The sequence below is a fragment of the Amblyraja radiata genome, chromosome 25 (assembly GCF_010909765.2).
Source record: "Amblyraja radiata isolate CabotCenter1 chromosome 25, sAmbRad1.1.pri, whole genome shotgun sequence".
In the NCBI taxonomy this organism is placed as follows: domain Eukaryota; kingdom Metazoa; phylum Chordata; class Chondrichthyes; order Rajiformes; family Rajidae; genus Amblyraja; species Amblyraja radiata.
Window position 1 is genome coordinate 24,133,043 of NC_045980.1, and position 26,714 is coordinate 24,159,756.

Sequence of the window (26,714 nt, forward strand, 5' to 3'; positions counted from 1 at the left end):
ACGGTTCTGCTTCGTAATATAACCCTGCTTTCCTGTCTCATTCCACTCCTTGCAAAGAAAGACAATATTACTAGTGTCCCAGATGCAGGTTTGGGCAATTATTGAGGGGAGTGGAAATGGAATGGCAACTTGGGAAAGTATTGAAGTGATATGGGGAGATCCGGAGAGGTAGAGCCATGCTGGATTGTGCTCTCGGAGAGCTGGCACAAGCACAGGGCTGAAAGGCCACCTTCACTGTATGCTCTGATGGGAACTTCATTTGCAAATAAACCCAAATATGTCTGGGAAAGTACATTAAATTGCGTGCCTTTATTTGGAGTCTCTCAGAGACACCACACTGTTTCCTCCATTCCTGTTGCAAATTATTTAATGCTAGAATGCAATTATCACTGGCTAACAGTGTGGTGATTTTTTTCCCCCTAGGGCGCAAGCAAGTGAACTTTGGGTTAAAGGTGAAAAAGTTACCTGTGGATATATAAGTGAAGATACCAGGGTAAGAATTTATCTATGACCTTGTTATCTATCCAGTGGGCTTTGTACTCAGTTGTGGAAGCTCCCACTTCCTCATTAATGAGTACTGGGATCCAGTCATGGAAATCTTTGTCCACCCCTAATTAATCTGATGGGGGGCTGCAGCCTTGCATTGCTGAGAGATATTTGATACAATTGGCTGGCTTACTGGGTTATGTAAAAGGAAGTTAAGAATTAATTGTATTGTTCTGGGATTGATGTTTCAAGTAAGTAACGGGATTAAAGGTCAGTGGGGCACCAGTTGTAGATCACTTGATCTAAACCTGGAGACCATTAAGAGCCTGTCCCACTTGCCGATTTTTTTGTCGACTGTCGGCATCATTGACTGACGTATCAGGTCACTAAAAAAGGTGCGGCGGTGATGCGGCATGACGACATATTGGCGTGCGGTGTCTCCTCCAGTGTCGCAACACTGAGAGAAATTGTGAGATCGGGACTACATTGTTGGCTTGTGAGAGCTCTTTTCAGTAGTTCGATAACAACAGTGAAGATGCTGTTCCTGAATCTAGTGGTGCATGCTTTCAGGCTCTTGTATTTTCTGTCTGATAAGACGGGTGAAGAGGAAACGACTAGGATGTAAGTGGTCCTTGATTATGTTGGCTGCTTTCCCAAGCCAATGTGACGTAGGGGAAGTCTGGTTTGTGTGATGGACTGGGCTGCATCAACAACTCTGCAAATTCTTGCAGTCTTGGGCTGTGCAGTCACCAAACCAAGTGGTGATGCAGGAGTATCTCAGTGGATCAGGCAGCATATCTGGAAATGGAGGTTATAGATAGGTGACGTCTTGTGTCGGGACTGTAGAAGGGTCCCAACTTGAAACGTCGCCATATGAAACGGGTCCCAACCTGATAGTCTCCTATCCGCATCCTCCAGAAATGCAGCCTGATCCACTGAGTTATTGCAGCACTTTGTGTTTTGTTCATGCGGTGATGCATCCAGATAAGATGCTTTCTACTGTGCATCTGTATCACCAACATTTCCCTGTAAAATCATTGCATGTGCGCGGGGAAAGAGTTTTGGGAAAGTGTTCTAATTATGACGTAACATTATTGGTGTCCATTTTAAAGGTGGTGTTCCGATCTACCTCTGCAATGGTTTACATTTTCATCCAAATGAGCTGTGAGATGTGGGACTTCGACATCTATGGTGAGAAAATGTACACTGTAGTTGGTAAATAAATGCCCGCAGCATCGATAGAGAAGCACTTTAGGATTTTTGTTTCATGACTTGTCTTCTGAATAATAATGCTTCAGGAGAGACAAGGAGCTGCAGATGCTGGAATCAAGAGCAAAACACAAAGTGCAGGAGTAACTCAACGGGTCAGGCAGCATCTCCGGAGGGAATACTACTTATTACTGCCTATTATGTCTCCTGGCATGTAGGGCAGCAACGAAGGTCCTCCACTCCTGTGTGTTCTGGGCTAGCTTCTGGACACTACCCCAGGTCAGGTCCATTTCCTCCTCTACAGTTCGACACCAGGTGGTTTTGGTTCTCCCTCTTTTCTTTTTCCCTTCCAGTGTCCAGTGCAGAGCTATTCTTGGGATGCTGTCTGGTTCTCTTCTCAGTATAGAGGACCTATCCAGTTCCAGCGCCTTCTTATGTTTGGCATTTAGAACTTCCACCTTCCTGCCAGTGGCTTCCTTTCGGCTTTCACCATTGCCATTCATCCTAGCATCTGTCGATAGCCCTGGAAGTCCATCACGCCCAGTGGTGTTGATTCCTTCAGTTGCTGTTTCCGTAACATATTTGTTTTACGAGACAGGGTTGTTAGCCCCTGTGCTCAACCCCCAACCTGGAGGACCAGTGGATCGCTCTTCGTCTCACCTCTACCCTTTGACCTGTCCAGCATGGGAGACCCTAACAGGAGACAAATCTCCCGCTGGCATAGCTATAGGGGTCACTGAGACACACAAGCTCCCCGACCACGACAAGGTTGCAACCCTTGGCAATAGACAGACATCATTTTGAGTCCAGCCCAACCCAAAGCGTCGTCAGTCCATTCCTTCACAGATGCTGCCTGACCTGCTCAGTTCATCCAGCACTTTGTGTTTTGCTCAATAATGCTTCAGTGAACACTAAAGTCACTTTTGCTGTCTGACTGCACTTGCTTCAAAGTAATAAGCAAAATAATAGCCAAAAGCTTATTAAATGGAAGAGCAGTGTTGGGTGAAATGAGCTTTTCTGTTCATTATCCAAGTTTACTGGCATGAGCATGTTATGGATGTGGCACTGTGCTTTAATCTTGCTGAGCCAGCCCTGTAAGGTCCGTTCAGCTGGGAAACTGAAAATTGAAGATGAATGGAACTTTTTGAAATCCACCGTTCTATAATATATAGGTTCTATTTTGTCTTCCTTTCTCAAAATTTAATTTGTATAAAAGTATTTCCTTTTTTAGTACAGCATCTGTAAGCCAGTTTCCATCGTGCTTTCGTTAGTTTGAGCTGTTTATCGTGTCATCCCTTGTGTGTTCCGAAAATGAGAAGCCATGCCACAATATGTTTGCAGCTGCTTCATTCAGAGGAAAATTAGATATTTAAATGTTTGTTTAACCTGATGCTGCGTTTTCAAGTGCACAAATATTTCTGAGAAGATTTTGTATTTGTGTTGTTTTTATTTATGTTGTGATCAAATGGGCAAAGATTAGTATTGCTGTTTCGACAGTAATGCTGTCAGGCCATTGACTCATTTTAAAGGAAAGCTCGCTTGGGTTACCTTGCACCTCTCATCATAACTGGAGAAACACAGTGAGCGAGGTTCAGATGTTCAAACTAATGGTTCACTTTCTTAACCATATTTCTCTTCATTTAGGCGACTTGTACTTTGAGAAGGCTGTAAACGGTTTCCTTGCTGATCTCTTTGCCAAATGGAAGGTAAATAAAACAAGGGAAAGACAGATTGTGCAAGGATTTGGTTGTGCATCAAATGTGAAAGCTGATTTTAAGATAGTAATGGATAACGGTTGACGGATGTGGGGTTTGTGGTTTCCTGTCATTGACTTATAATGCTTGGAAGAAGCACTGAAAGATCAAGGGCGTTGAATCTATTCTGGCTTGGGGACCGTGTCCATCACCAAGAGAGGGTTGGTTCACTACTCATGACTAAGCTTTGAAGGACGTGGCTGCCTGATTGCATCTGGAGCAGATAGTGGTCAAAGAAGCACAGGAGATCTTGACTGTGGGTTCACCAACGTTACCTGTGCCAGATACATCTATCCATGAGACCATTACATGGTCCATTTTCGAGACAAAGACCTATCTTTGCACCGAGGCCACTTTCCATTGACGTGTAGAACTACAATCGTGCTAAATGGGATAGACTCAGTACAGGTATGGCAGCTGAAAACTGGGCATCCACGAGGTACCTTGGGACTTCAGAAGGAACACTAAAATGCACCATCACAATCTGAAACCTCTTGGTTGGTTGCTATGAGGCTGCAGGGTGACTTGGATGGGTCAGAAGCATGGCAGATGCTTGAGTGGGCAAAAGCATGGCAGATGCAGTATAATGTGGATAAATGTGAGGTTATTCACTTTGGTGGCAAGAAAAGGAAGGCAGATTATTATCTGAATGGTGTCAGATTAGGAGAAGAGGAGGTGCAATGAGACCTGGGTGTGCTTGTACATCAGTCATTGAAAGTAAACATGCAGGTACAGCAGGCAGTGAAGAAAGCTAATGGCATGTTGGCCTTCATTGCGAGAGGATTTGAGCAAGGAGGTCCTACTGCAGTTGTACAGGGCACTTGTGAGATTGCACCTGGAGTATTGTGTGCAATTTTGGTCTCCTAATTTGAGGAAGGACATTATTGCTATTGAGGGAGTGCAGCGTAGGTTCACCAGGTTAATTCTCGGGATGGCAGGACTGACATGATGAAAGAATGGGTCGAATTGGCTTGTATTCGCTGGAATTTAGAAGGATGAGAGGGTATCTTAAAGAAACCTAAATTCTTAGAGGATTAGACAGGGTAGATGCAGGAAAACTGTTGCCGATGTTGGGGGAGTACAGAACCAAGGGATCACAGTTTAAGAATAAGGGGTAGGCCATTTAGGACTGAGATGAGGAAAACCTTTTTCATCCAGAGAGTTGTGAACGGAAACAGGCCATTCGGCCCACCGAGTCTGCGAACCGTGCCCACTAACACTATCCTACAGACACCAGGGACAAATTACAATTTTACCAAGCCAATTAGCTTACAAATCTGTACGTCTTTGGAGTGTGGGAGGGAACCAGAGCTCGTGGAGAAAACCCACACAGGTCACGGGGAGAACGTACGAACTCCATACAGACAGCTCCCTCCGCCAGGATCGAACCTGGGTCTTTGGCACTGTAAGGCAGCAACTCTACCACTGCGCCACCATGCTTCCAATTTTTCGCAATTTTTATCACAATATGCATCGCTTATCAGGCAAGACAGTTCAATCACAATTTTTTAATGTTTTTTTTTTACTGTTCTTTAATTTTAGGAGAAGAATTGCAGCCATGAAGTGACGGTGGTTTTGTTTTCTAGAACTTTCTATGATACCAAGTCAGCGGGTGAGTTTGTCCTTTAATCTGTCAAAGAGGGGCCTGATGACAACCTCAGTAGGAACTGGAGAAAATGCAATATCTGGTGGAGGCCATTTGGCCCATCATGTTTGTGCAATTGGAAAAGAGCTTCTCAGGTGAATCCCACCTTCCAGGACGAGGTGTGGATCTCAGCAGGTTACAGCTCATGCATGCATTTCTTAAATGTGCTGATGGTATCTGTGTTGCCACCCCCACCAGATACCCCTCAGCTAAGAGAGATATGTTCCCCCTGTTTAATCTGTGTGGACACCTCGCTATTTAATGCATCTCCACTGATTCTCCCCCCAATCTTTTCCCTAGCAATTCAATCTTCTCAGTTTCAATTTTCCATTCCTGCAATGCCTTGTAAACCTCCTCTGCACCCTCTCTAGTGCAATTACACCTTTCCTGTAACGTCATGGAAAGAACTGTATGCAGTACTGAAACACTGCTGTTGTGCACAGTTCTAGCCTAACTTCCCTGCTAATAAATCAAAATCCTGATTAGCCGGGAAGCAGATTTTATTCACCTATCCTGCTACCTCTTGAGGACATATATTCTAATAGAAACATAGAAACATAGAAATTAGGTGCAGGAGTAGGCCATTCGGCCCTTCGAGCCTGCACCGCCATTCAATATGATCATGGCTGATCATCCAACTCAGTATCCCGTACCTGCTTTCTCTCCATACCCTCTGATCCCCTTAGCCACAAGGGCCACATCTAACTCCCTCTTAAATATAGCCAATGAACTGGCCTCGACTACCCTCTGTGGCAGAGAGTTCCAGAGATTCACCACTCTCTGTGTGAAAAAAGTTCTTCTCATCTCGGTTTTAAAGGATTTCCCCCTTATCCTTAAGCTGTGACCCCTTGTCCTGGACTTCCCCAACATCGGGAGCAATCTTCCTGCATCTAGCCTGTCCAACCCCTTAAGAATTTTATAAGTTTCTATAAGATCCCCTCTCAATCTCCTAAATTCTAGAGAGTATAAACCAAGCCTATCCAGTCTTTCTTCATAAGACAGTCCTGACATCCCAGGAATCAGTCTGGTGAACCTCTGCACTCCCTCTAGGGCAATAATGTCCTTCCTCAGATTTGGAGACCAAAACTGTACGCAATACTCCAGGTGTGGTCTCACCAAGACCCTGTACAACTGCAGTAGAACCTCCCTGCTCCTATACTCAAATAATGTCCTCCTTATTTGTCTAGGCGATTGGAGAATGATAATCAAGGACTCTGAAACATTTAACAGCCTGAGATATATGCTGGTAGACACAAAATGCTGGAGTAACTCAGTGGGACAGGCAGCATCTCTGGAGAGAAGGAACGGGTGACGTTTCGGGTCGAGACCCTTCTTGAGATATATGCTGTCTGGTCCTGGTGGTCTATTTACTTTCAAAAACATTCTAAGACTCTTAATAACCCCCCTTTAACTGTGTTAATCCCCGCCCATGTTTTACACATTTTCTCCTTAACCACAATATCAGCATCATCCCTCACTTTCGTGAAGACAGATGTACCCACTCCCCCAGACAACTTTGTCCTTAATAGAGGTGTATCCAAGTTTAGAACATCGTCTATTTAATTTTTGTCCTTCTCCAAACCAAGTATGTTCTTCCTATTGAACACCGTTTAGCCCAGGAAGTCACACTATTTTGCTATTTTATTGTCATTTTGGTTGTGAGCCACAGTGAAGTCCATCTAGCACAAAGTTAAATTGCTTTCAGTTCTATAAAATTACTGGAACCAGGTTAAAAAGAATTATAATCAATTTTGCTTAATTATGGGTCATTGAAAGGATCTTCAGGTAACGGTCTGTGGCTTTATGTATTCCCTCACTTTTTTTCTTTAATGAATGCCCACACATGGTACTCTGACCTTGTCGTTGCTGTGTACAACCTTGTTACCAGCCTTTCACTGGCAGTCTAAACCTCTGCTTAGGCAACTGATGCTCTGTCATTCACATTCCATATGTGTATTTTTGTAACCGTTCTGTCATTCACTTTCCTTTGTATACCCACTTCCTTGTGCCCCCTCCAAGTATATTACACCAATCCATATCAAATTACTTTGCTTCCTATCTACAGATTCTATGAACCTGACTTCTTTCTGATGTCTTTTATGCATTTTACTATTTATTAAACCTATCTCTATCTCAACAGTAAATTCCAACATTCTGTTTCTTTACCCAAGTCCACATCACCTGCAGAGGCTGATAACATACAAGGGTTAGAGAACAAATCTAGCCCTCCAATGCTTCCAACCGTAACTCTCAGCCACTTATTAATTTCCACTGTTGATGTGAGATATTTTGTGCACAAAACCTGTTCTATTCCCCCCCCTGATCATCAGCACTGCCCTGTTGGCTTCTTAAATGGGACAAATATTGAATCTGGCTCTTCTCATTGTAAGACAGGACTGTTGAGTGGGCAGTGTATTTGTGTGGCTGTTCACCGATTCAAACCCTCTGCGATTCCATCCTTCTGCTTTCACAAGATGTCGCCTGTATTTTGACCGGACTCTGCTCCTGACCAGTTGTGTTGCTTACAGATGAATTTCCTGAGACTCACCGATCATATATTCAACAGGACCACGAGGGAAGGTTCTACGAAGACTTTTATAAGTGAGTTTTCAATACGATTTACTTATTTCTCCTTGCCTTCCACTTTGTGGATCATGTGGGTCTCTGTCTGGACTGCCCCTCAGCCGTTTGTCACGGTATGATTGATGGGATACCACTGGCATTAGTGCTAGGATCCCAGCTATAATATATATTTGTCATTTACATGAGGGAATTAAATGTAATATCACCAAATTTATTGACGTCATAAAATTGTGTTGGAGTATAAATTGTGAAAATTGTGTTGGAGTATAAATAAATTCAGTCTGAAGAAGGGTTTCGGCCTGAAACGTTGCCTATTTCCTCCGCTCCATAGATGCTGCTGCACCCGCTGAGTTTCTCCAGCACTTTTGTCTACCTTTCATAAACCAGCAGTGTTGTTTTTGGATTTGATTTTCTTTATTTGTTTCCTAACCATTGCTGTTCCACTTTCTCAAGAGTTGTAGCCCAGAATGAAAGACGGGAAGAGTGGACGTCACTACTTACAACAATTAAAAAGCTCTTCATCCAGTACCCAGTGCTGGTGCGACTGCAAGAAGCAGGTATTAATTTAAAGTTGGGACAATAAACGACGTAACTGCTGAATTAAATGGGAACATTTCTGGAGTGATTGGTCCAAAGATTCTATTTACTGTATAATTTGCTCATTTCTCAGAAGTCCTTGCTTGCTTTGCCTTTTAGTTTTAGGAGAGACTTTTCATCAAAGTAACAGATTTCAGTATTGCGCTGTAATTATCTAGTTCCCCCAAAAGGCATTGAGCATTCCAAAACAATATGTCGCCAGACTAGCTGAGGAATACAGCCTTTTGTTCAGTCGCACCATCTTACTCAGCTCAAAAAGATGGCCCGATAGCCATGTTGCAATTGTGTGTTTTGTAGAGGCGATAGGTGAGCAGAGGGGAATCTTCCATACCCCGCAACACTGCTCTCTCTCCCCATCCCCCCACTCGTAACAAGGGCAAAGTCCCCCTAGTCCTCACCTTTCACCCCAACTAGCCGTCACATACAACAAATAATCCTCCGCCATTTTCGCCACCTCCAACGTGACCCCACCACTCGCCACATCTTCCCATCTCCCCCCCTGTCTGCTTTCTGCAAAGACCGCTACCTCCGTAACTCCCTGGTCAATTCTTCCCTTCCCTCCCGCACCACCCCCTCCCCGGGCACTTTCCCTTGCAACCGCAAGAGATGCTACACTTGGCGCTTTACCTCCCCCCTCGACTCCATTCAAGGACCCAATCAGTCATTCCAGGTACGACAGAGGTTCACCTGTATCTCCTCCAACCTCATCTACTGCATCCACTGCTCTAGATGTCAGCTGATCTACATCGGTGAGACCAAGCGTAGGCTTGGCGATCGTTTCGCCGAACACCTCCGCTCGGTCCGCATTAACCAACCTGATCTCCCTGTGGCTCAGCACTTCAACTCCCCCTTCAATTCCGAATCCGACCTTTTTGTCCTGGGCCTCCTCCATGGCTAGAGTGAGCACCACCGGAAATTGGAGGAGCGGCACCTCATATTCTGCTTGGGCAGTTTGCACCCTAGCGGCATAAACATTGACTTCTCCAATTTCCTGTAGCCCTTGCTGTCTCCTCCCCTTCTCTGCTCTCCCTCAGCCCTCGGGCTCCTCCTCTTCCTTTCTCCTTTCTTCTCACCGCCCCCCCCACCCTAGATCAGTCTGAAGAAGGTTTCGGCCCAAAACGTTGCCTATTTCCTTCGCTCCATAGATGCTGCTGCACCCGCTGAGTTTCTCCAGCACTTTTGTCTACCCACTACATGATTTCCAAGGTCAGGGAATGCTCCAGCTTTCTTTATGATATCAACCTTGCTGGAAATCTGAAGGAGGCCATCAAGAAGTGGAGTAAAACACTGCTCAACCCATTTCAGGTGGAGCTCCAGTGCAAGGAAGGATACCTTTACTCTGTCAGTCACCAGTGTGCCATTGGCGTCTTAATGCTGAATGCGATTTCTGAATGCCACTTCCACTTGTGCAGGTTTTACAGAGAGTGTGTTAACCAGCTGTTGCGGTTGGTGAAGGAACTGTAACACAACAAAACCGTTGTCATTCTACTTCAGCTGTTCTTTCCTCCTCAGATGGTTTTCCACGTGGACAAAACTCTACAGCAGCACAAGGAAACTACCTGGAGGCCATCAACCTCTCCTTTAATGGTGTGTTTTGTGATGTTTGCCTTTTTTATATTGGACCGAACAAGTTAAAAGTGACTGAGTACGTCAATGAGTGGAGGCATTTGAGGACCCAGTTAGACCAGGAATGCCCAGCCATTTATTGATCTGTCCAGTTCGTGGCCAGTGTTCAGATGCTCACTTACATAGCACACTGGACTGGAGGGGAGGAAATGAGCCAGTAATCCCATCCCCTGATTGCTACCAAGTGTCTTCTAGGGGAGTGAATTTGAGTGATGCTGGTTCGAGAGTCGTAATCATACACCACAGAAACAGGCCCTTCAGCCCACTGGGGTCATGCTGACCAATAAGCACCAATCTGTACTGATGCACTTTATGCATCTTTTTTTAACACGCTTCTCCTCACCCAGCAACCCCCCTCTTGTCCCCTGCCATCAACCTGCACATCAGCGACAATTTGCATCAGCTCAGCAGCCAACAAGTCTTTGACACATGGTAGTAAAGTGGAACACATGGGGAATACGCCCAAAAAGACACAAGAAAACCTGCAAACTTCACAGCCAGAGCAGTAGAGGTCAGGATCCAAAGTGGGCGTCAGGATCTGTCAGGCAGCAGCTCTAAATTCTGCGCTACTTTGAGCCCAAGTAGTAATGTCAGAAGTGGAATTTCAACCCAGGCCCCCACCGAATGACTAGAAGACACATGGTGGCAAGGATCACTTGTCCTTTTGTCAAATGCCCTCGACCACTCGGCTGTTGAACGGACTTGAGCGGAGGTGTAATTCACGGAACATAGAGATTTGACTGGCCTTAAATTTAGCATTAAATACATTATTCATGTTTCTGTGGTGTATAATTACAACTCTCTAACCAGCATCACCCCAGTACCGTTAATTGTGGCTATTATAGGATCCAGAAAAATACTATTGTGAAAAAGCTGTGAAACAACTAAGCATTTGCTCCTAGCTGGTGCCGCTTAAAGTGAACTTGATATATCGAGAAACAGCAAGCGATCACTTGTAATTAGCACCAACTCCAGACCCTTCTGCTCCCACCCTCTCTCCCCCTCTCCACCATTACCACCCGCCATTACTATGGGGATTCCCACATCTTTGTGAACACATGTACTGTTTTTCTTTAGGGATTATAGGCAAATTTATTCCTGTGCAAATTACCTCACCATTAATGTACTTTGAATCTGAACGTAGGGAGTGGAAATATTTTAATTGGACCTGACAATGTGACGGAGTCACGGAGTGGGCAGGCGTCTCAACCGCTGCTTCCTCTGAAGAATCTGTGGACAAACAAAGGTCTCTGTCTCCCCTCACCCCTCTATCCAACTTTATGTGTGTAGAAGATTTATTTACAACAGTGCAACTATTTACTGGTATCTACATAAGGTAATCTGACCTTGAAGGTGTGGGGTTTCCCTATTTTCTTTGCTCCAAATTAGAATCAAGTGTCAGTGTCTGAGATCAGCATGTCTGTTGCCCTTGACCGCTGGCCCATTGGCCTGTGTTCTCTTCTGGATGTGCAGAATATTGATGAGATTACTCACACCCTTTCCAGCAAGCACATGGTTTTTTCCATGGTGCCAGGGTATGTTCTGATTCTGTGTTTAAGAAGGAACTGCAGATGCTGGAAAATCGAAGGTAGACAAAAGTGCTGGAGAAACTCAGCAGGTGCAGCAGCATCTATGGAGCGAAGGAAATAGGCAACGTTTTGGGCCGAAACGTTGCCTATTTCCTTCGCTCCATAGATGCTGCTGCACCCGCTGAGTTTCTCCAGCACTTTTGTCTATGTTCTGATTCTAAAGCCAAATGGCCACTACATAACCCGCTGTAGTAATGCAATGAACTGTCACCTTCAGGAAAGTAACAACATTCAAGCAATTGATTTAGCGGGCTGTCATGCATATTTGTTTCGGATTCCTGTTTTGTGTTTTTTTTTTAGTAAAATCCTTCCTCTCTGTTCATTTAGTGTTTGACAAGCATTACATAAACAGAAACTTTGACCGCACCGGGCAAATGTCTGTCGTTATCACGCCAGGGGTAGCTGTGTTCGAAGTGGACCGTCTGTTGATGATTCTTACCAAACAGCGGATGATCGACAATGGTGAGCTTTGATACCTGTGGAAGTTTGCGTTGCCTTTGACAGCGGCATGTTACATAATGGGACCCAACAAAAGGAAACGGAAAGAGAAGGCACCTGTGATCAAATAGACATTGGAAAATATCAAATGATCTGATATTTTGATCTATGTTTTGCATTTTAATCAGCAACAATTTGGTTTATGTTCAGAATACAGAGCATTCCACTTGCTCTACTGTATACTTGGCACAGCAGCTTATGCGAACGCTGATTCCACGATGCTTTGTCACCTGCTTTGGAAGCAGAGAAAAATTTGGCATAAAAGGAAGCCATTTAGACCAGTGATTCCCAACCTGGGGCCATATGGCCCCGAGGGGGCCATGGCAAATTTCAGGGGGGCCACAGGTTCAACGAAGGGGGGCCAGAGCTACCAGCCTGTTGCCTCCTAAATTTCAGTTCTAATAAATTTAAATCTATGTAGTTGAAATATTTTTGATGTTTGTGGAATCGAATAAAAGAGAATATATGTGCAATTAATAGACACTGATATTTTTATGGAAGGTATTATAATATTGAAGTTAATTACAGAAAAATTAAAAGATCCCAAAGGGGCCATGAGCTAAAAAAGGTTGGGAACCCCTGATTTAGACAGCCCAGCATGTGCTATGGGGGAGGGGGAGGCTACTCCATCTAATCTCACCCTCAGCACTCGGTGTGTGTCCCTGTGGCTACGACTCTTCAACACACGTTCAAGGATATTTAAATGTGCTGGGAATTTTGGATCTGCCAACCTTTCAGGAGTGAATTTCTCATTTCCCCTCTAATCCTTCAATCAATCACTTAGAATGATTCTACGATCCTGCTAAGGGAAGCACGTCCTTCCTGTTTACTCTGAGCATCCCATGATTTTATACACCACAGATGATGTTCCCTTCAGCATGCACTGTTCCAGATCAAATAACCCTCTCGTCCAATCTTTCCATGTAACTTCAATTTTCCAGTCTTCGTAACATCCTTGTAAAATCTGCCCTGCAACCATTCAATCAAAGCCATGACTTCTCTGGTAATGTGATGAGTACACAGTACTCAAGCTCGGGTCTAACAGATGTTGGCAACAGTTCTAGTATAACCTCCCTGCTCCTTTGTTCAAAGCCTTGGCCAACAAAGGCAAGCTTTTTAATGACCTGTTTCATCTTTTAGTGATCTGTGGGCAAACACTCCAAGGATCCCTGTCTCTCCATCCCACTCAGTTTCCTCCCATTACTTGTATATCCTTTGCTTTGTTGCAACTCCCCAGATATATCACCCTCTGGATCGCATCTCATTTGCACTCATCTGCTCAACTGATCTGATCCTCTGTATCTTCCTACCACCTAAAGACTTCTTCTTACTGTTAATTTATCATCTCCAAATATTTTTATCATGGTCTCTATATTTTCTGGATAATTAATGCGTATTACAGAGAGCAAGGGGCTGAGTACTGAGCACTGTGGAACTCACTGGGCACAGCCTTATGATCCCTCAAATACCCTTCCACCCTGACTCTTCATCTCTGCCACTAAGCCAGGTGTGGCTCTAACTTTCCACTGTGTCGCTCCTTGGTTTTCTCACAGAAAACTACAGTCTGCAAACTGAGTGAAGCTTTGTCCTCCACATGATTAGAATGCGGACTTCCAGAGGGCAGTCCCACATTCGGCCACTGCACGTCACTGTGTGTTGATCGCCCTGTACTCCCTGCCATCCACATGACATATTGTGCTCTCTGTTTTGGGGAGAATTGTGTTAGTCAGTTGATAGAGAATGTTTGGTATTTGCTCAGAAGTTTGGGAGAGATGTGTTAGTCAACCAATCGAGCATATTTGGTATTTACCCTTTTGATCGCTGATCCTGTTTGCTCACAGCTGTTATCTCTGCCGTACAGGTATTGGTGTTGACTTGGTGTGTATGGGAGAGCAGCCCCTTCATGCTGTGCCGTTATTTAAGGTGAGTCTGTGCCGGTCGTGGACTGTGTTTGGCTCCTGTGTGGGAACAAGCTGAGAACTGTTGCATGTGAGCTGAACAGCTCGGTCAACTGTGGCGATTCTGGATGTTATATTAATCATTCCACAGAATTCATGGATTACGTGTCAAAATAAAGCCTGAAATTCAAGACTGTCATCAACCTGACTTATGCAGGAAGTGATGGTGGTCTGTCTCACCTGGAAGGACTGTTGAGGGTTGGTGGATGGAGTCGAGGGAAGAGATATAAGAACAGGAGTTGCATCTCCTGAGGTTGCAGGGGAAAGTACTGGGGCAGTGGGTGGTTTTGGTAGGAAGGGATGAGTGAACCAAGGAGGTGCAGAGGGAGCAGTCTCTGTGGAAAGGGGTGGAATTGCACCTCTCCTACCTCATCTATTGCATCCGGTGTTCCTGGTGCGGGTTCCTGTATATTGGAAAAACGAAGCGTAGACTCGGTGACCGTTTCGCTGAACATTTATGCTCGGTCCGCTGAGGCCTACTGGATCTCCCGGTTGCTATCCATTTCCACCACCCCCCCCCCCCCCTTCCCATTCCCATACTGACCTTTCTGTCCTGGGCCTCCTCCATGGCCAGAGTGTGGCCACATGCAAATTGGAGGAACAGCATCTAATTTCCTTGGACAGCTTACAACCCAGCGGTATGAATGTTGAATATTCTAATTTTAGGTAACTTCTACACTCCCCTCCACGGGATGGAAAAGATGATCACAACATGAGAGAACTTTCAGTGCCAGTGTGAGCCTTGGGCCTTAAATGAGGGCAGTTCCAATGATAATTAATCATGGTTAGGCAGTGTGGTCAGGGGATAAAAAGAAATATAGTAGAACATAAACACACATTTAATAATAATAATGGATGGGATTTATATAGCGCCTTTCTAGAATACTCAAGGCGCTTTACATCGCATTATTCATACATTCCTCAGTCACACTCGGTGGTGGTGAGCTACTTCTGTAGCCACAGCTGCCCTGGGGCAGACTGACGGAAGCGTGGCTGCTAATCTGCGCCTACGGCCCCTCCGACCACCACCAGTCACTCACACACATTCACTCACAGGCAAAGGTGGGTGAAGTGTCTTGCCCAAGGACACAACGACAGTATGCACTTTTTAAAGAGATAATTCATTAAGATGCATTTCATTGAACTGTAGAGATTTTAAGAGAAGGATCCATGGCGAACAAAGACTAGTCAGAAGTTAAAGAATCTGCCAAATAAAGATGGGAAAAATAAATTGAGTGTATAAGCAAAGAAGAAATGTAGAAAGTCTTAAAGTCTGTTTTCATTAGTTTATAAAAGCGACCAGGGTGAAAGAGTAGAAATAATTACAGGAAATGTGGGACTTTGAACAGATGTTTCGCATCTGTCTCCCTGGTGGAAGAAAGTGAAAGTGTCCTAATAATGCAAGGTTCAGAGCTAAAGTGAGGGAGGAACTTGAACAAAGAGAAACAGTGCCATAGGCTGATGTCCCCCTGACTTGACCACCTGCATCCCAGGGTTTCAGAGCCATTTGTTGCCAACTTCCCAAATGTTCTGGATTCTGGAATATTCGCAGGGGATTGGGAAATAAGGGGAAGGTGGACAGGAAAATATAATCCAGTTAGCCAAGTGCATATCATTGGGGAAATACTGGGGTTATTAAGGGAGCATCAACAGGATCTACAGAAAGCCATAATGCATGCAGAGTTGATGTCCTTTAATGAAATAGAATTTGTGTTTGACTAATTCATTGAAATTCTTTGATGATTACAGAAAACAGATAAAGAGGACTAGTGAATAGAATAGAATAGAATAGAATAGAATAGCCTTTTATTGTCATCCAGACCGAAGTCTGAACGAAATTTAATGTGATTAGATTTCCAGGAGATATTTGTTGTGGCACCACATAATATGTTGTTCCATGAGAATATTCAACTAGGGGCTGAACGGCCCTTTGTTCAGGTTAGTTATCAAAACCCAATTTCCAGAGGGACCTGCTTGTCGATAATCCACCCTTCAGAAGTTAGTTTGGCAACACAAGCTTCTATTTTCTGTCTCAAAGATTTCTAAATTTGCCATGGCAGCAACTGCACTGTGTGTACCTTTTCCTTGTTGCACCCACAGTCAATGCCATGAGGTGTAGACGTCTGCCGAGCCCAACGAGTAAAATAACCCAAAACACAAGTTTCAAAGAAAAAAGAGTCTTTACTCGTGATGTCACCTAGGTGAGGAATAAAAGCAGTTGCGTGGAGCGGTTCACACAAAAACCTGGTGCTATTCCCTCTCTGAGCAATACATGGAGATACAGTCATATTTATACAGCAAAAACAGGTTGAAGAACAAAGAAGCTCAGTTAAAATGATACAAGATTATAGTTTTTCAATATGTTAGTAAGCTATGAGAATGTAAGGGAGGTTTGACGAGTCTAGGGAAGTCACAAAGCCTCCATTGTTCTGTACCCACCTTTCTGCAGGACACTAGCTCTGAGAGTGGCTCTTATCTTAGTTCTCGCAGACAGAGTGAGCTCACTTCATACGTGCTTGCAATAATATTATTGCAGCACTCAGCACTTTAAATTAGCATCAATACAAAATGGAGGCTACAGCTAAAATAGTTAAAACTATTAGCATTCATATAAAATGGAGGTTACAGCTAAAATAGTTTAAACTATTAGCATCCATATAAAATGGAGGTTACAGCTCAAAATGGTTGGAATTAGTTGTATAAAATGGCGGCTATCGCTTTAACTCTTACAGAGGTTCATTCCTTCTGAACTCCTACTGGCACGGTTCAAGTTCAAGTTCAAGTGAGTTTATTGTCATGTGTCCCTGTATAGGACAATGAAATTCTTGCTTTGCTTAAGCACACAGAAAATAGTAGGCATTTACTACAAAACAGATAAATGTGTCCATATACCATGATATAAATATATACACACATGAATAAATAAACTGATAGTGCAAATAACAGAAAGTGGTTGGTAATAATCAGAGTTTTGTCTGAGCCAGGTTTAATAGCCTGATGGCTGAGGGGAAGTAACTATTCCTGAACCTGGTTGTTGCAGTCTTCAGGCTCCTGTACCTTCTACCTGAAGGTAGCAGGGAGATGAGTGTGTGGCCAGGATGGTGTGGGTCTTTGATGATACTGCCAGCCTTTTTGAGGCAGCGACTGCGATAAATCCCCTCGATGGAAGGAAGGTCAGAGCCGATGATGGACTGGGCAGTGTTTACTACTTTTTGTAGTCTTTTCCTTTCCAGGGCGCTCAAATTGCCGAACCAAGCCACGATGCAACCGGTCAGCATGCTCTCGACTGTGCACCTGTAGAAGTTAGAGAGAGTCTTCCTTGACAATCCGACTCTCCGTAATCTTCTCAGGAAGTAGAGGCGCTGATGTGCTTTTTTGATGATTGCATTAGTGTTCTCGGACCAGGAAAGATCTTCAGAGATGTGCACGCCCAGGAATTTGAAGCTCTTGACCCTTTCAACCATCGACCCGTTGATATAAATGGGGCTGTGGGTCCCCCTCCTACTCCTTCCAAAGTCCACAATCAGTTCCTTGGTTTTGCTGGTGTTGAGGGCCAGGTTATTGCGCTGGCACCATATGGACAGTTGCTCGATCTCTCTTCTGTACTCTGACTCATCCCCATCAGTGATACTTTCTTGTATCAGAGTTGAGGCCTGAGCATTTTGGGTTTCATGGGAAGGCCAAGTGTCAGATACAATAGAAAACCACCCTGGAACATCTGAATGATGAGGAATGTATACTGTTTATAGTGGACAGTGGCCTTGCTATTGTGGAACTTTAGAGCTGCCTTCCATCCGGTCCAGTGTTAGAAATTTTAATCTTTTCTCCAGCATTGTAGGTTCCGTAAGCCGCTCAGTAACACATGCAACAGGGAGGCAATATTCACACTTTGCAAGTTCTCGAACCTTCCTCAGTTTCACAGATGTCTGATTGCAAAGAAGTCCACCCATCATAATACAATTGGGTCCTCATGAACACTCAGCTCAGCGACTGTGATGGATGCCCAGTAATCTCTCCTCTACAGTCTAGTTCAGTCATGTTCAATCTTTATATAGTGATTTATAAATGCTGGTGCATCAGAGGACCCGGATCAAGAAAGGCTTGCTTTCTTTGGTCCTGAAATGTGCAGTTGATGGGTGTCAGAAGCATGCCTTGTACACGAGCAGCCTGCTGAGATGCTGATTAGATCAGGAGGGGTGGTGGCCCTGCATAACACCAGATCTTGTTTATAATGTTTATTCATGGTTACAACTCTGGCCTTCCTGCCCAGGTTGGTTCATGTTATCCTTCACTAAGCTCTGCAATGTTCTCCTGGAATTTTCTGTGTTTTGTTGGTGTGAAATATTTAAACTTCTCTCTATTGAACAGCTGCACAATCGAAGTGTCCCTGGAGATTCTCGGCTGGGTGACGACTACAACATTCCCCACTGGATAAACCACAGGTGGGTAGTCGTCGCAGGTTCACTTTCCTTGCCGCCAAATGGATGTTGGTGTGACTGCAGCAAACTCAGCTATAAAGCCAACACTGCCAGTGCCTTGGGTCTGTGTAAGCTGTTCCTTTGTCAGAAGGTAGACAGTCGAAGGCCATGGATCTGAGTTCCACTGCGGAAAGCGGAGGCTAGGACTCGGGTCCGTGCTCAGTGCAGTACTGGGTACTGCACTGTCGAGGTGTATCTACTGATGGGATGATGAGCCAACACCATTTCTGCTTCCTTGGGTAAAACGTATTAAAAAAGATTTTTTGATAAAATATAAATGAAAGCAGGAGTCCTCCGTGATGTGGTGGCCATTATATAGCCCTCAACCAACGTTTCATTGATGTAGGTACGAATTTGCCGTACATGAATAAGTTCCTGTAAATCACCCATTATTGTGGTAACCACACTTCGAATATGTTCTGTGCTCTGGCGCATGAAGATTCGAAACAAGAAAACTCCTCCTTGCCGTCTCTTTCTCTGAGCCATTCAGCGGAAGTACAGAAAATCTGCCTGCCGTGGGCAGTATTCCCTGAAGGCTGTGTGTGGCTTTTCCCTCCCCAGCACACCCATGGTACAGTGTGTGCTCACCTAATCCGCCGGGCATCAACATCAAGGGAGAGGGTCACCAGCTTTCACTTTCCCACCATTCAGCCACAGCATTGGTGAAGTGTGATTGTTACATTGGAATAGGGGTGGTGCACACATCTGGAATAAAGGTGAAATGTAGTTGGTTGGGATGGGAAGATTATGTGGATCTGGAGCGTAGCCAGTAAAGGTGAGAAGTGATGGGTAAATGGGGATGGAAAGAGAGCAGGTTCATGGGCCTGCATCCTCCTGTTTTGTAGTCAACAATCTGTTCCACGTTGGATCAAGACTCAGAAACTCTAGGTGGCTGAGATCCTTGTTTATTGTTGCCTAATCCACCAAAGTTCCATGATTTTGTATGTTTTTTGGCGAACCTGCCTTTTACCCCAAGGTAAAAGCACTTGTACGGTGCTTTTTGGCTTTTTATTGCTACTGGGTTTTAACTGGGAGTGTGGGGAGGGAGGGGCGGGCTCAAGGGAGATGTGAAGGAACAGTAAAATCTGTGAGAAGTACAGGGAGAGTGGCATGTGGAAAGGCAGAGATGAGAGTCGACAACGGAGGTGGGCATTGAGGTGGTTCTCAGTTAAAAGGAAACTGAACCTGCAGTGAAAAACGTGAAGGTACACAAAAATACTGGAGAAACTCAGCGGGTGCAGCAGCATCTATGGAGCGAAGGAAATGGGCAACGTTTCGGGCCGAAAACCTTCTGCAAACTTGATGCCGTTTGATATTTATAATGTAAACAATTTTGGATTTTGTTTGTCGGTTTTTTATTATACAAGCAAAGTGTGCCTTTTTGGAAGTTTCTTTGTGGACTGACTTGGTTTCTTCTGTTTATTTACAGCTTCTACACGTCCAAGAGTCAGTTATATTGTGATGGCTTCATTCCTCGCATTAAACTTGCAGCAAGGAAAGTGAGTTGTGGATAGATTGAGGCATGAAATGCATAAGCTTTTACAAAATGTGAGGCATTGGGTATTAACGTTAATGAGAGCTCCTCAGGGGCACACGTTGTTTAATTTACAATTAATGGCATGACTCTTAACGGCACTGATGTGCAGAGGGATCTTGTGTTCCAAGTCCATTACTCCCTGAAACTGGCAACACAAGTAGGTAGAGTGGTAAAGAAGGCATGTGGATGGGGCATTGAGACAGAAGGTCATGATGCAGCTTTAGAGGACTTGGTTAAGATGCATTTGGAGTATTGCGTGCAGTTATGGTCATCCTACTGCAGGAAGGATGTGGAGGCTTTGGAAAGGGTACAGACGAGGTTGGCTAGAATGATGCCTGGATTAGGGGGTATTAATTACAGGGAGAGGTTGAACAGACGTGGATTGTTTTCTCAGGGGTGCCAGAGGTTGCAGGGAGACCTGATAGAAGTATATACAATTATGAGAGGCAAAGATAGGGTAGACAGTCTGAACCTTTTCCCCAGGATGAAAATATCAATATATTAGATGGCATTGCTTTAAGGTGAGAGGGGCAATGTTTAAAGGCCATGTGCGGTGCTTTTTCTTTTGCACAGAAGTGAATGCTGGAATGTGCTGCCGGGGGCAGTGGTTGAGGCAGATATGATAGTGGTATTTAAGAGTCTATTGGGTAGGCATATTGATAAGCCAAGAATGGAGGGATATAGATTATTTGCAGGCAGGTAAGATTTGGTCTTGGAATCATTTTCGGTATCGACATTGTGGGCTAAAGAGCTTGTTCCTGTGCTGTACCGTTCTATTTTCTATAACTGTGGAGTTTGAGAGGGAATAGATGATCACAATGGTTTAAACAAGACGCGAGTGGTATGTACTGTGTGTGGCCTGGGTATTCAAGTTCAGTGGCAGGCCTGAACTGGATTAGCTGAACCAGGCCAGGCAGCAGTTCATGCCCATTCTCATTGAAGAGCAGCTTCAGCCGGGTTCCCCACCTGCTGTGAGGCCCTTACTTCAGGAAAGTGTGTGTTGCTGCAGGGGTGAGTTCCCTCAATTAATGGGAATTCCAGCTGTGCCATCAATGTAAGCGGTTCCAGGTGTGTTGCTGGTGTGAAGAGTTTATTGTTCTCATGGTTTAGTCTTTCTGCAACCAAAAAGCTTGCCCTTGGTCCTTTACTTACCTTGGTTGCAAAAAGAGTAATCAGATATTTTTTTAAATAACATTTTAAGATCTACCTGTGTGCCGTGAAGTCGTTACCCTCCCCCCCCCCGAGATATTTCTACCCCTTCCCCCAGTCTACGAGCCCCACTCCCCTCTCTTTGGTTGGATAGGTGGGACTTCTCCTACCTGATATTTCTGTTTCAAGGTTGGTGTTTTTCTTTTAAAGAGGATGTTTCAAGATGTGGGTTTTAATTCCAGTTTGCATGATCATTATTATATTTAAATCTCTTGCATGGAATGATTTCACTAAAGGCCTGTTCTGTTTCTCCAGACACCAGCAGAGAAAAGCAAAACAAATCGAGATAACAGTAAGTACTTGCAACATCTCTCACTTGTGTGTTGCCATGGAGATTAGCCCCATAGTGAAGGAAATGTTGGACCCTGTCAGTGATGTACTTGGCAAAACTGGGCCTGTTGTAAAATGGGAGTGATCAGTTGGAGGTTTGGTTCCCTTATATCTGCTGCAGACTCCTGATAATCAGGTACCTGCTGCCTTTAAATGAATTGGTAATCAGTAACGCTGGAGAGATTCAGTAAAAGCTGGAAAATCCAGCTGCACTCCGCCAGTTATGACGAGGGCTCCCAACTCCAGCGGGAATATTCCTGGAGATTCTACCACATGAAGCAGCCCCACATCCATCCACCCTCCCGCTCCAGCTGTGAAGGGCACAGACTGTTTTTGGCCCAATTGCATTTATTTTGAGTGAAAGCAGAAAAGGCAAGAATCACTCAGCGGGTCAGGCAGCGTCTGTGGGGAGGGAAACTGATCACGTTTCAGGTAACCTCTCATCAGAACTGTGGATTAGCCTTGACCGTTGGTGGAACATACTTTATAGAGTTATTGGAGGTCAGTGTAATGATGATTCTGTGTGAGTTTCTCCAGGGTTGCTCACTGCAGGACTCATGGGTTAATCCACAGTCTGTGGTGTTTGCAGGCAGGTCTGAGTGAAGTGCCAACCCTGAGTGAGAGCCCGGTGTCCCCAGTCCGTGGTTGTCCCGTGCTGGGATGAAATAGGACTGTGTGGATGGCCACACAGTAGAGTCAGATGGCAGGTGGTGAGGGGGCGCCGATTGGCCTCAGCACCCATTGGCCTCATCGTGTCAAGCTGATCACACTTCCCAATTCTTGGTTTGTAACCTTAACGCAGTATCTTGTGCTCCTTCAAAGAATTCCCAAATGGGACGAGCCAACAAGTCCCAACCTTAAATGTAATACTGAGCTTTAATGGATTTCAATGATCTGTAATGAATTAAGTGTTGGGTAATTCTTAGTCTCTGTTGATAATTTGGCCAAGAGGATTTAGAAGCAATGTGAAGCTAGAACAAAGGCAGTGTTGTTAGGCATCCATTAAAGCTCTGTGTTGTTGGGATAGTGGCGACTCTGTGAGGGATGATAGTGCGGTTCTACAGTCATTGAAGGAAAGAACCATGGATCTTCATCATCCTGCCCTTGTTCATTCTGCTTTGCTTCATCTTTAGCCATTGGTGCCAGCAGCCCAAAGGAATCGGAGAACAACCTCCCGATCCAGGTGGATTACGATGGGTACGATGGCCAGGTATTCCGGTTACCAGGACCATCTTGTGCTCAAAGGCCCACCTCCTTCAGGTGAATTTTACGACTGTTGCTCAAGACTTTGTTTCCTTTCTGGAATCTTATTTTAGAGTTATAGTCTTACAGCACAGAAACAGGCCCATTGGCCCAACTTGCCCAAGCCAACCAAGATGCCCCACCTACGCTAGTCCTACCTGCTCATATTTGGCCTATATCCCTCTTAACCTTTCCTATCCATGTATCCAGTTTTCATTTAAATGTTGTAATGGTACCTGCCTCAACGACCTCTGGCTGCTCATTCCTTACACCCACCGCCCTCTGTGAGGACAAAGTTGCCCCTCAGGTTCCTGTTGGAACTTTCTCCTCTCAGCTTAAACCCATGTCCACTGGTTCTTGATGTCCCTACTTTAGGTAAAAGACTGTGCATCCACCCTATCTGATCCCCTCCTGATTATATACACCTCTATAAGATCACTGCTTTGCCACCTGCACTCCAGGAATGGGCGGGAGAGTGCAACCTTGACATGGTCCACTTGTTTCGACTAATGCAATCAACCCGACATGCACAAACAAAAGGTCAAATAGAACAAGTTGACCTACAACTTTAGGCTGTGCACGTCATACGCAAGAAGATGAAGACTCCGAATAAAGTGCTTTGTGTTCAGAATATTATTCTATTATGAAAGGACTATTCCTGAGTTCTTTCATTGATTTGCTAGGTTATATCGCAGTCACTGCCTCAAAAAGACTGGCAGTATCATCAAGGACCCACACCATCCTGGCCACACACTCATCTCCCCGCTACCTTCAGGTAGAAGGTACAGGAGCCTGAAGACTGCAACGACCAGGTTCAGGAATAGCTACTTCCCCACAGCCATCAGGCTATTATACTTGGCTCGGACAAAACTCTGAACATTAATAGCCCATTATCTGTTATTTGCACTTTATTAGTTTATTTATTCATGCGTGTATATATTTATATAATGGTTTCTGGACACACTGATCTGTTCTGTAGTCATGCCTACTATGTTCTGTGTGCTGAAGCAAAGCAAGACTTTCATTGTCCTATCAGGGAAACATGACAATAAATTCTCTTGAATCTTGAATCTTATATATATCACTGCTCAACCCTCACCCCGTTCCCCCCCAAGACAAATTTGCACGTTGGTAACTATTGAGATTTTCAAACCTACTGCAGTAATGGCTCCAGTAACTTGCCTTCCACCTCTTGATCAAACTAATATGCATATGCAGTGTTTCTGTAGAATGACTGGCATTTTATGTCTCTGATCCTAGGCCTGTACGCGAGAGTCACACCAGAAAGAGTTCCAGCTCCTTTGACGTTTCGAACAGCCCGCCCCACCACCGAGGGACCCTGCCCCTGGAGGAGGTCCGGAGCCAGGCCTCAGATGACAGCTCCCTGGGAAAGATTTCAAACATCCTCCTGATCCCACGGCCCCACCTCCACCAGTACGAAGTCAGCAGCTCTCTGGGTTACACCAGCACCAGGGGTGAGGAGCGCGCTTGGATTTCTACAATTTTATTGTAAGTGCGGCTTTCTGCCGCGCTCTTGAGGTCCAGCTGAGAGGGATGGTGACGACTTTGGTCACTTTGTGCCCGTCTCATTTGCAGTTCTTCGAGGTGTAGTCCCAAGACTGATCTGGGTACATCTCCCAGCACTGGCAATAACGACAGTCGTTCTCATTTGTATAACAGCTTTAACGTAGCAAAACGTCCTGGTGAATGTGGAGATTACAGATGCTGGAATGTAGAGCAACAAGCCATCTACTGGAACATTTCAGGGGGTTAGGCAGCATCTGAGGAGGGAAAGGAACTGTTGATGATTCCGTTTGAAGCCCGACATCCGGACTTTGAAAGATCATATCAACACTGGATTCAGGATAAATGGTTTTCATTCAAAACATCAATAGTTCCTTCCCCCTATAAATGCTGCTCAATCCCCTGTTCCTTCAGCAGATTGTTGGTGGTCCTGGTGAATGTCCCAAGATTATTCCAGACCTGCCTTTTAGCCCTGGCAAATGTCAGGATGTTGTTGAAAGGGCAGCTTGCAGTTCTCCACCCTGAGATTCATTAGTTAGTTAGGATGATGTGGTGTATTGTCCTGACTCTACACTACAGATTCTGCCATTTATTATATACCTTCTGGCCCTGATATCAGGACCTGTACTACAGAATTGCAGACTGCTGTACGTGGGCTGTGCTCTGACACGTGGGTCATCCTTGAGATTGCAGACTTAGGAAACCCAGCACAATAGTACTAAGGCGGCACGATAACGCAGCGGTAGAGTTGCTGCCTTTCAGCGCCAGAGACCCCGGTTCGATCCTGACTACGGGTGCTGTCAGTTTGTACATTCTCCCTGGGACCACGTGCGTTTTCTCCGGGAGATCCGGTTTCCTCCCACACTCCAAAGCTATACAGGTTTGTAGGTTAATTGACTTCTGTAAAGACTGTAAATTGTCCTTGGTGTGTGTACTAGGATAGTGCTAGTGTACGGGGATCGCTGATTGGCGCGGACTCGGTGTTTCCGCGCTGTACTCTGAAATAAACTAAACTAAGTGCCACCTGATGTATTGTTGTGTGCCATCAGGAGGTGTCAGACCAGCATTTGCTGACATTTCTGATAGCGGGGATTTTGGTTACAATTTCCTGCTGAACCTAATCCTTCTGCTGTTTCCAACCTCGATGTTGCAGATATCCTGGAGCGAATGATCGACTCACAGCAGCGGGACTCCAGTGCTCCAGGACGTTTCCATGTGGGCAGCGCTGAGTCCATGCTGCATATACGGCCCGGCGGGTACACACCCCAGCGGGCACTCATCAACCCATTTGCACCTTCGCGGATGCCCATGAAGCTGACGTCCAACCGGAGGAGGTGGATGCACACGTTCCCCGTGGGTAAGTGAGTGGGCTGGCTCCTCATTACACACAGTACGACACTGAAAGGGAAAGCTAGCTGGTAGCTTTGCTCATGGCTTGGTTGCCCCAAGTGCTACTTGGGTTAACTGCTCTTTCTGAATGGGACCCGTTAATCCTTACTCTTTGTTTCCCGTCTGCCAACCAATTTTCTATCCATGTCAGTACCCTACCCCCAATACCATGTGCTATAATTTTGCCCACTATGTGGAAACTTATCAAAGGCTTTCTGAAAGTCCAGGTACACTACATCCACTGGCTCTCCCTTGTTCATTTTCCTAGTTGCATCCTCAAAAAATTCCAGAAGATTAGTCAAGCATGATTTCCCCATCGTAAATCCATGCTGATTCAGACCGATCCTGTTACTGCTATCCAAATGTGCTGCTATTTCATCGTTTATAATTGACTCCAGCATCTTCCCCGCTACCAATGTCAAGCTAACTGGTCAATAAATCCCTGTTTTCTTCGAGATCTTCTGCACTCCAAAGAAGCACAGGTTTGTAGGTTAATTGGATTGGTATAAATGTAAATTGTCCCTAGTGCGAGTGGGATAGTGTCAATGTGCGGGGATCGCTGGTCGGTGCGCTCTCGGTGGGCTGAAGGGACTGTTTCCGCGCTGTATCTCTAAACTAAGCTAAACCAAACCAGTTCAGCAGCTAAGACTGCTGCAGTACACTGGAGCACTGTGGGGCTAGAGGGGAGTGAGCAGAGGACACTTACTGCGATGTTCACAGTCATGTACAGGGCTGGCTCTCGGTCTGTACCACTTTGAAGATATGGGTGCACTCACTCCTGCTTGGAGCTCATATTAAAATGTATTTCAAGAAGAATCAATGGCTGGGGAAAGTCATTCTTCTGTTAGTTATTATTATTAGTTGAACATGACAGCTGCAGGTTTTACTCACCATGAATGAATCATTGACCAGACCTGCCCAAATTCATCCACTTCCTCCCTTTCTGCTCCCACTTTCCTTCCCAGACCCATCATCAGCGAAAAGTGCCAGTTCGCATGGTCTTTCCACTCTATCAGCGAGCAAAACAAGTCTGTGAATGGCTCAGTTATCGGTGGGCGAG

The 26,714-nt window shown here is 45.0% G+C and overlaps 1 protein-coding gene across 4 annotated transcripts in view; it reads left to right on the plus strand.

Annotated features, from left to right (window-relative positions):
* depdc5 (DEP domain containing 5, GATOR1 subcomplex subunit) overlaps nucleotides 1-26,714 on the plus strand; it is a 78,589-nt gene that overhangs the window by 7,050 nt on the left and 44,825 nt on the right. For all 4 annotated transcript variants that reach the window (XM_033043495.1, XM_033043497.1, XM_033043499.1 and 1 more), the window contains exons 7-21: nucleotides 424-493; nucleotides 1,599-1,677; nucleotides 3,340-3,401; nucleotides 4,992-5,061; nucleotides 7,623-7,695; nucleotides 8,131-8,234; nucleotides 9,787-9,861; nucleotides 11,817-11,951; nucleotides 13,849-13,910; nucleotides 18,314-18,387; nucleotides 19,853-19,922; nucleotides 21,425-21,461; nucleotides 22,633-22,759; nucleotides 24,002-24,216; nucleotides 25,419-25,622. In XM_033043495.1, the coding sequence (XP_032899386.1) occupies nucleotides 424-493; nucleotides 1,599-1,677; nucleotides 3,340-3,401; nucleotides 4,992-5,061; nucleotides 7,623-7,695; nucleotides 8,131-8,234; nucleotides 9,787-9,861; nucleotides 11,817-11,951; nucleotides 13,849-13,910; nucleotides 18,314-18,387; nucleotides 19,853-19,922; nucleotides 21,425-21,461; nucleotides 22,633-22,759; nucleotides 24,002-24,216; nucleotides 25,419-25,622 (1,457 nt within the window). The remainder of the gene's footprint in view (nucleotides 1-423; nucleotides 494-1,598; nucleotides 1,678-3,339; nucleotides 3,402-4,991; nucleotides 5,062-7,622; nucleotides 7,696-8,130; nucleotides 8,235-9,786; nucleotides 9,862-11,816; nucleotides 11,952-13,848; nucleotides 13,911-18,313; nucleotides 18,388-19,852; nucleotides 19,923-21,424; nucleotides 21,462-22,632; nucleotides 22,760-24,001; nucleotides 24,217-25,418; nucleotides 25,623-26,714) is intronic.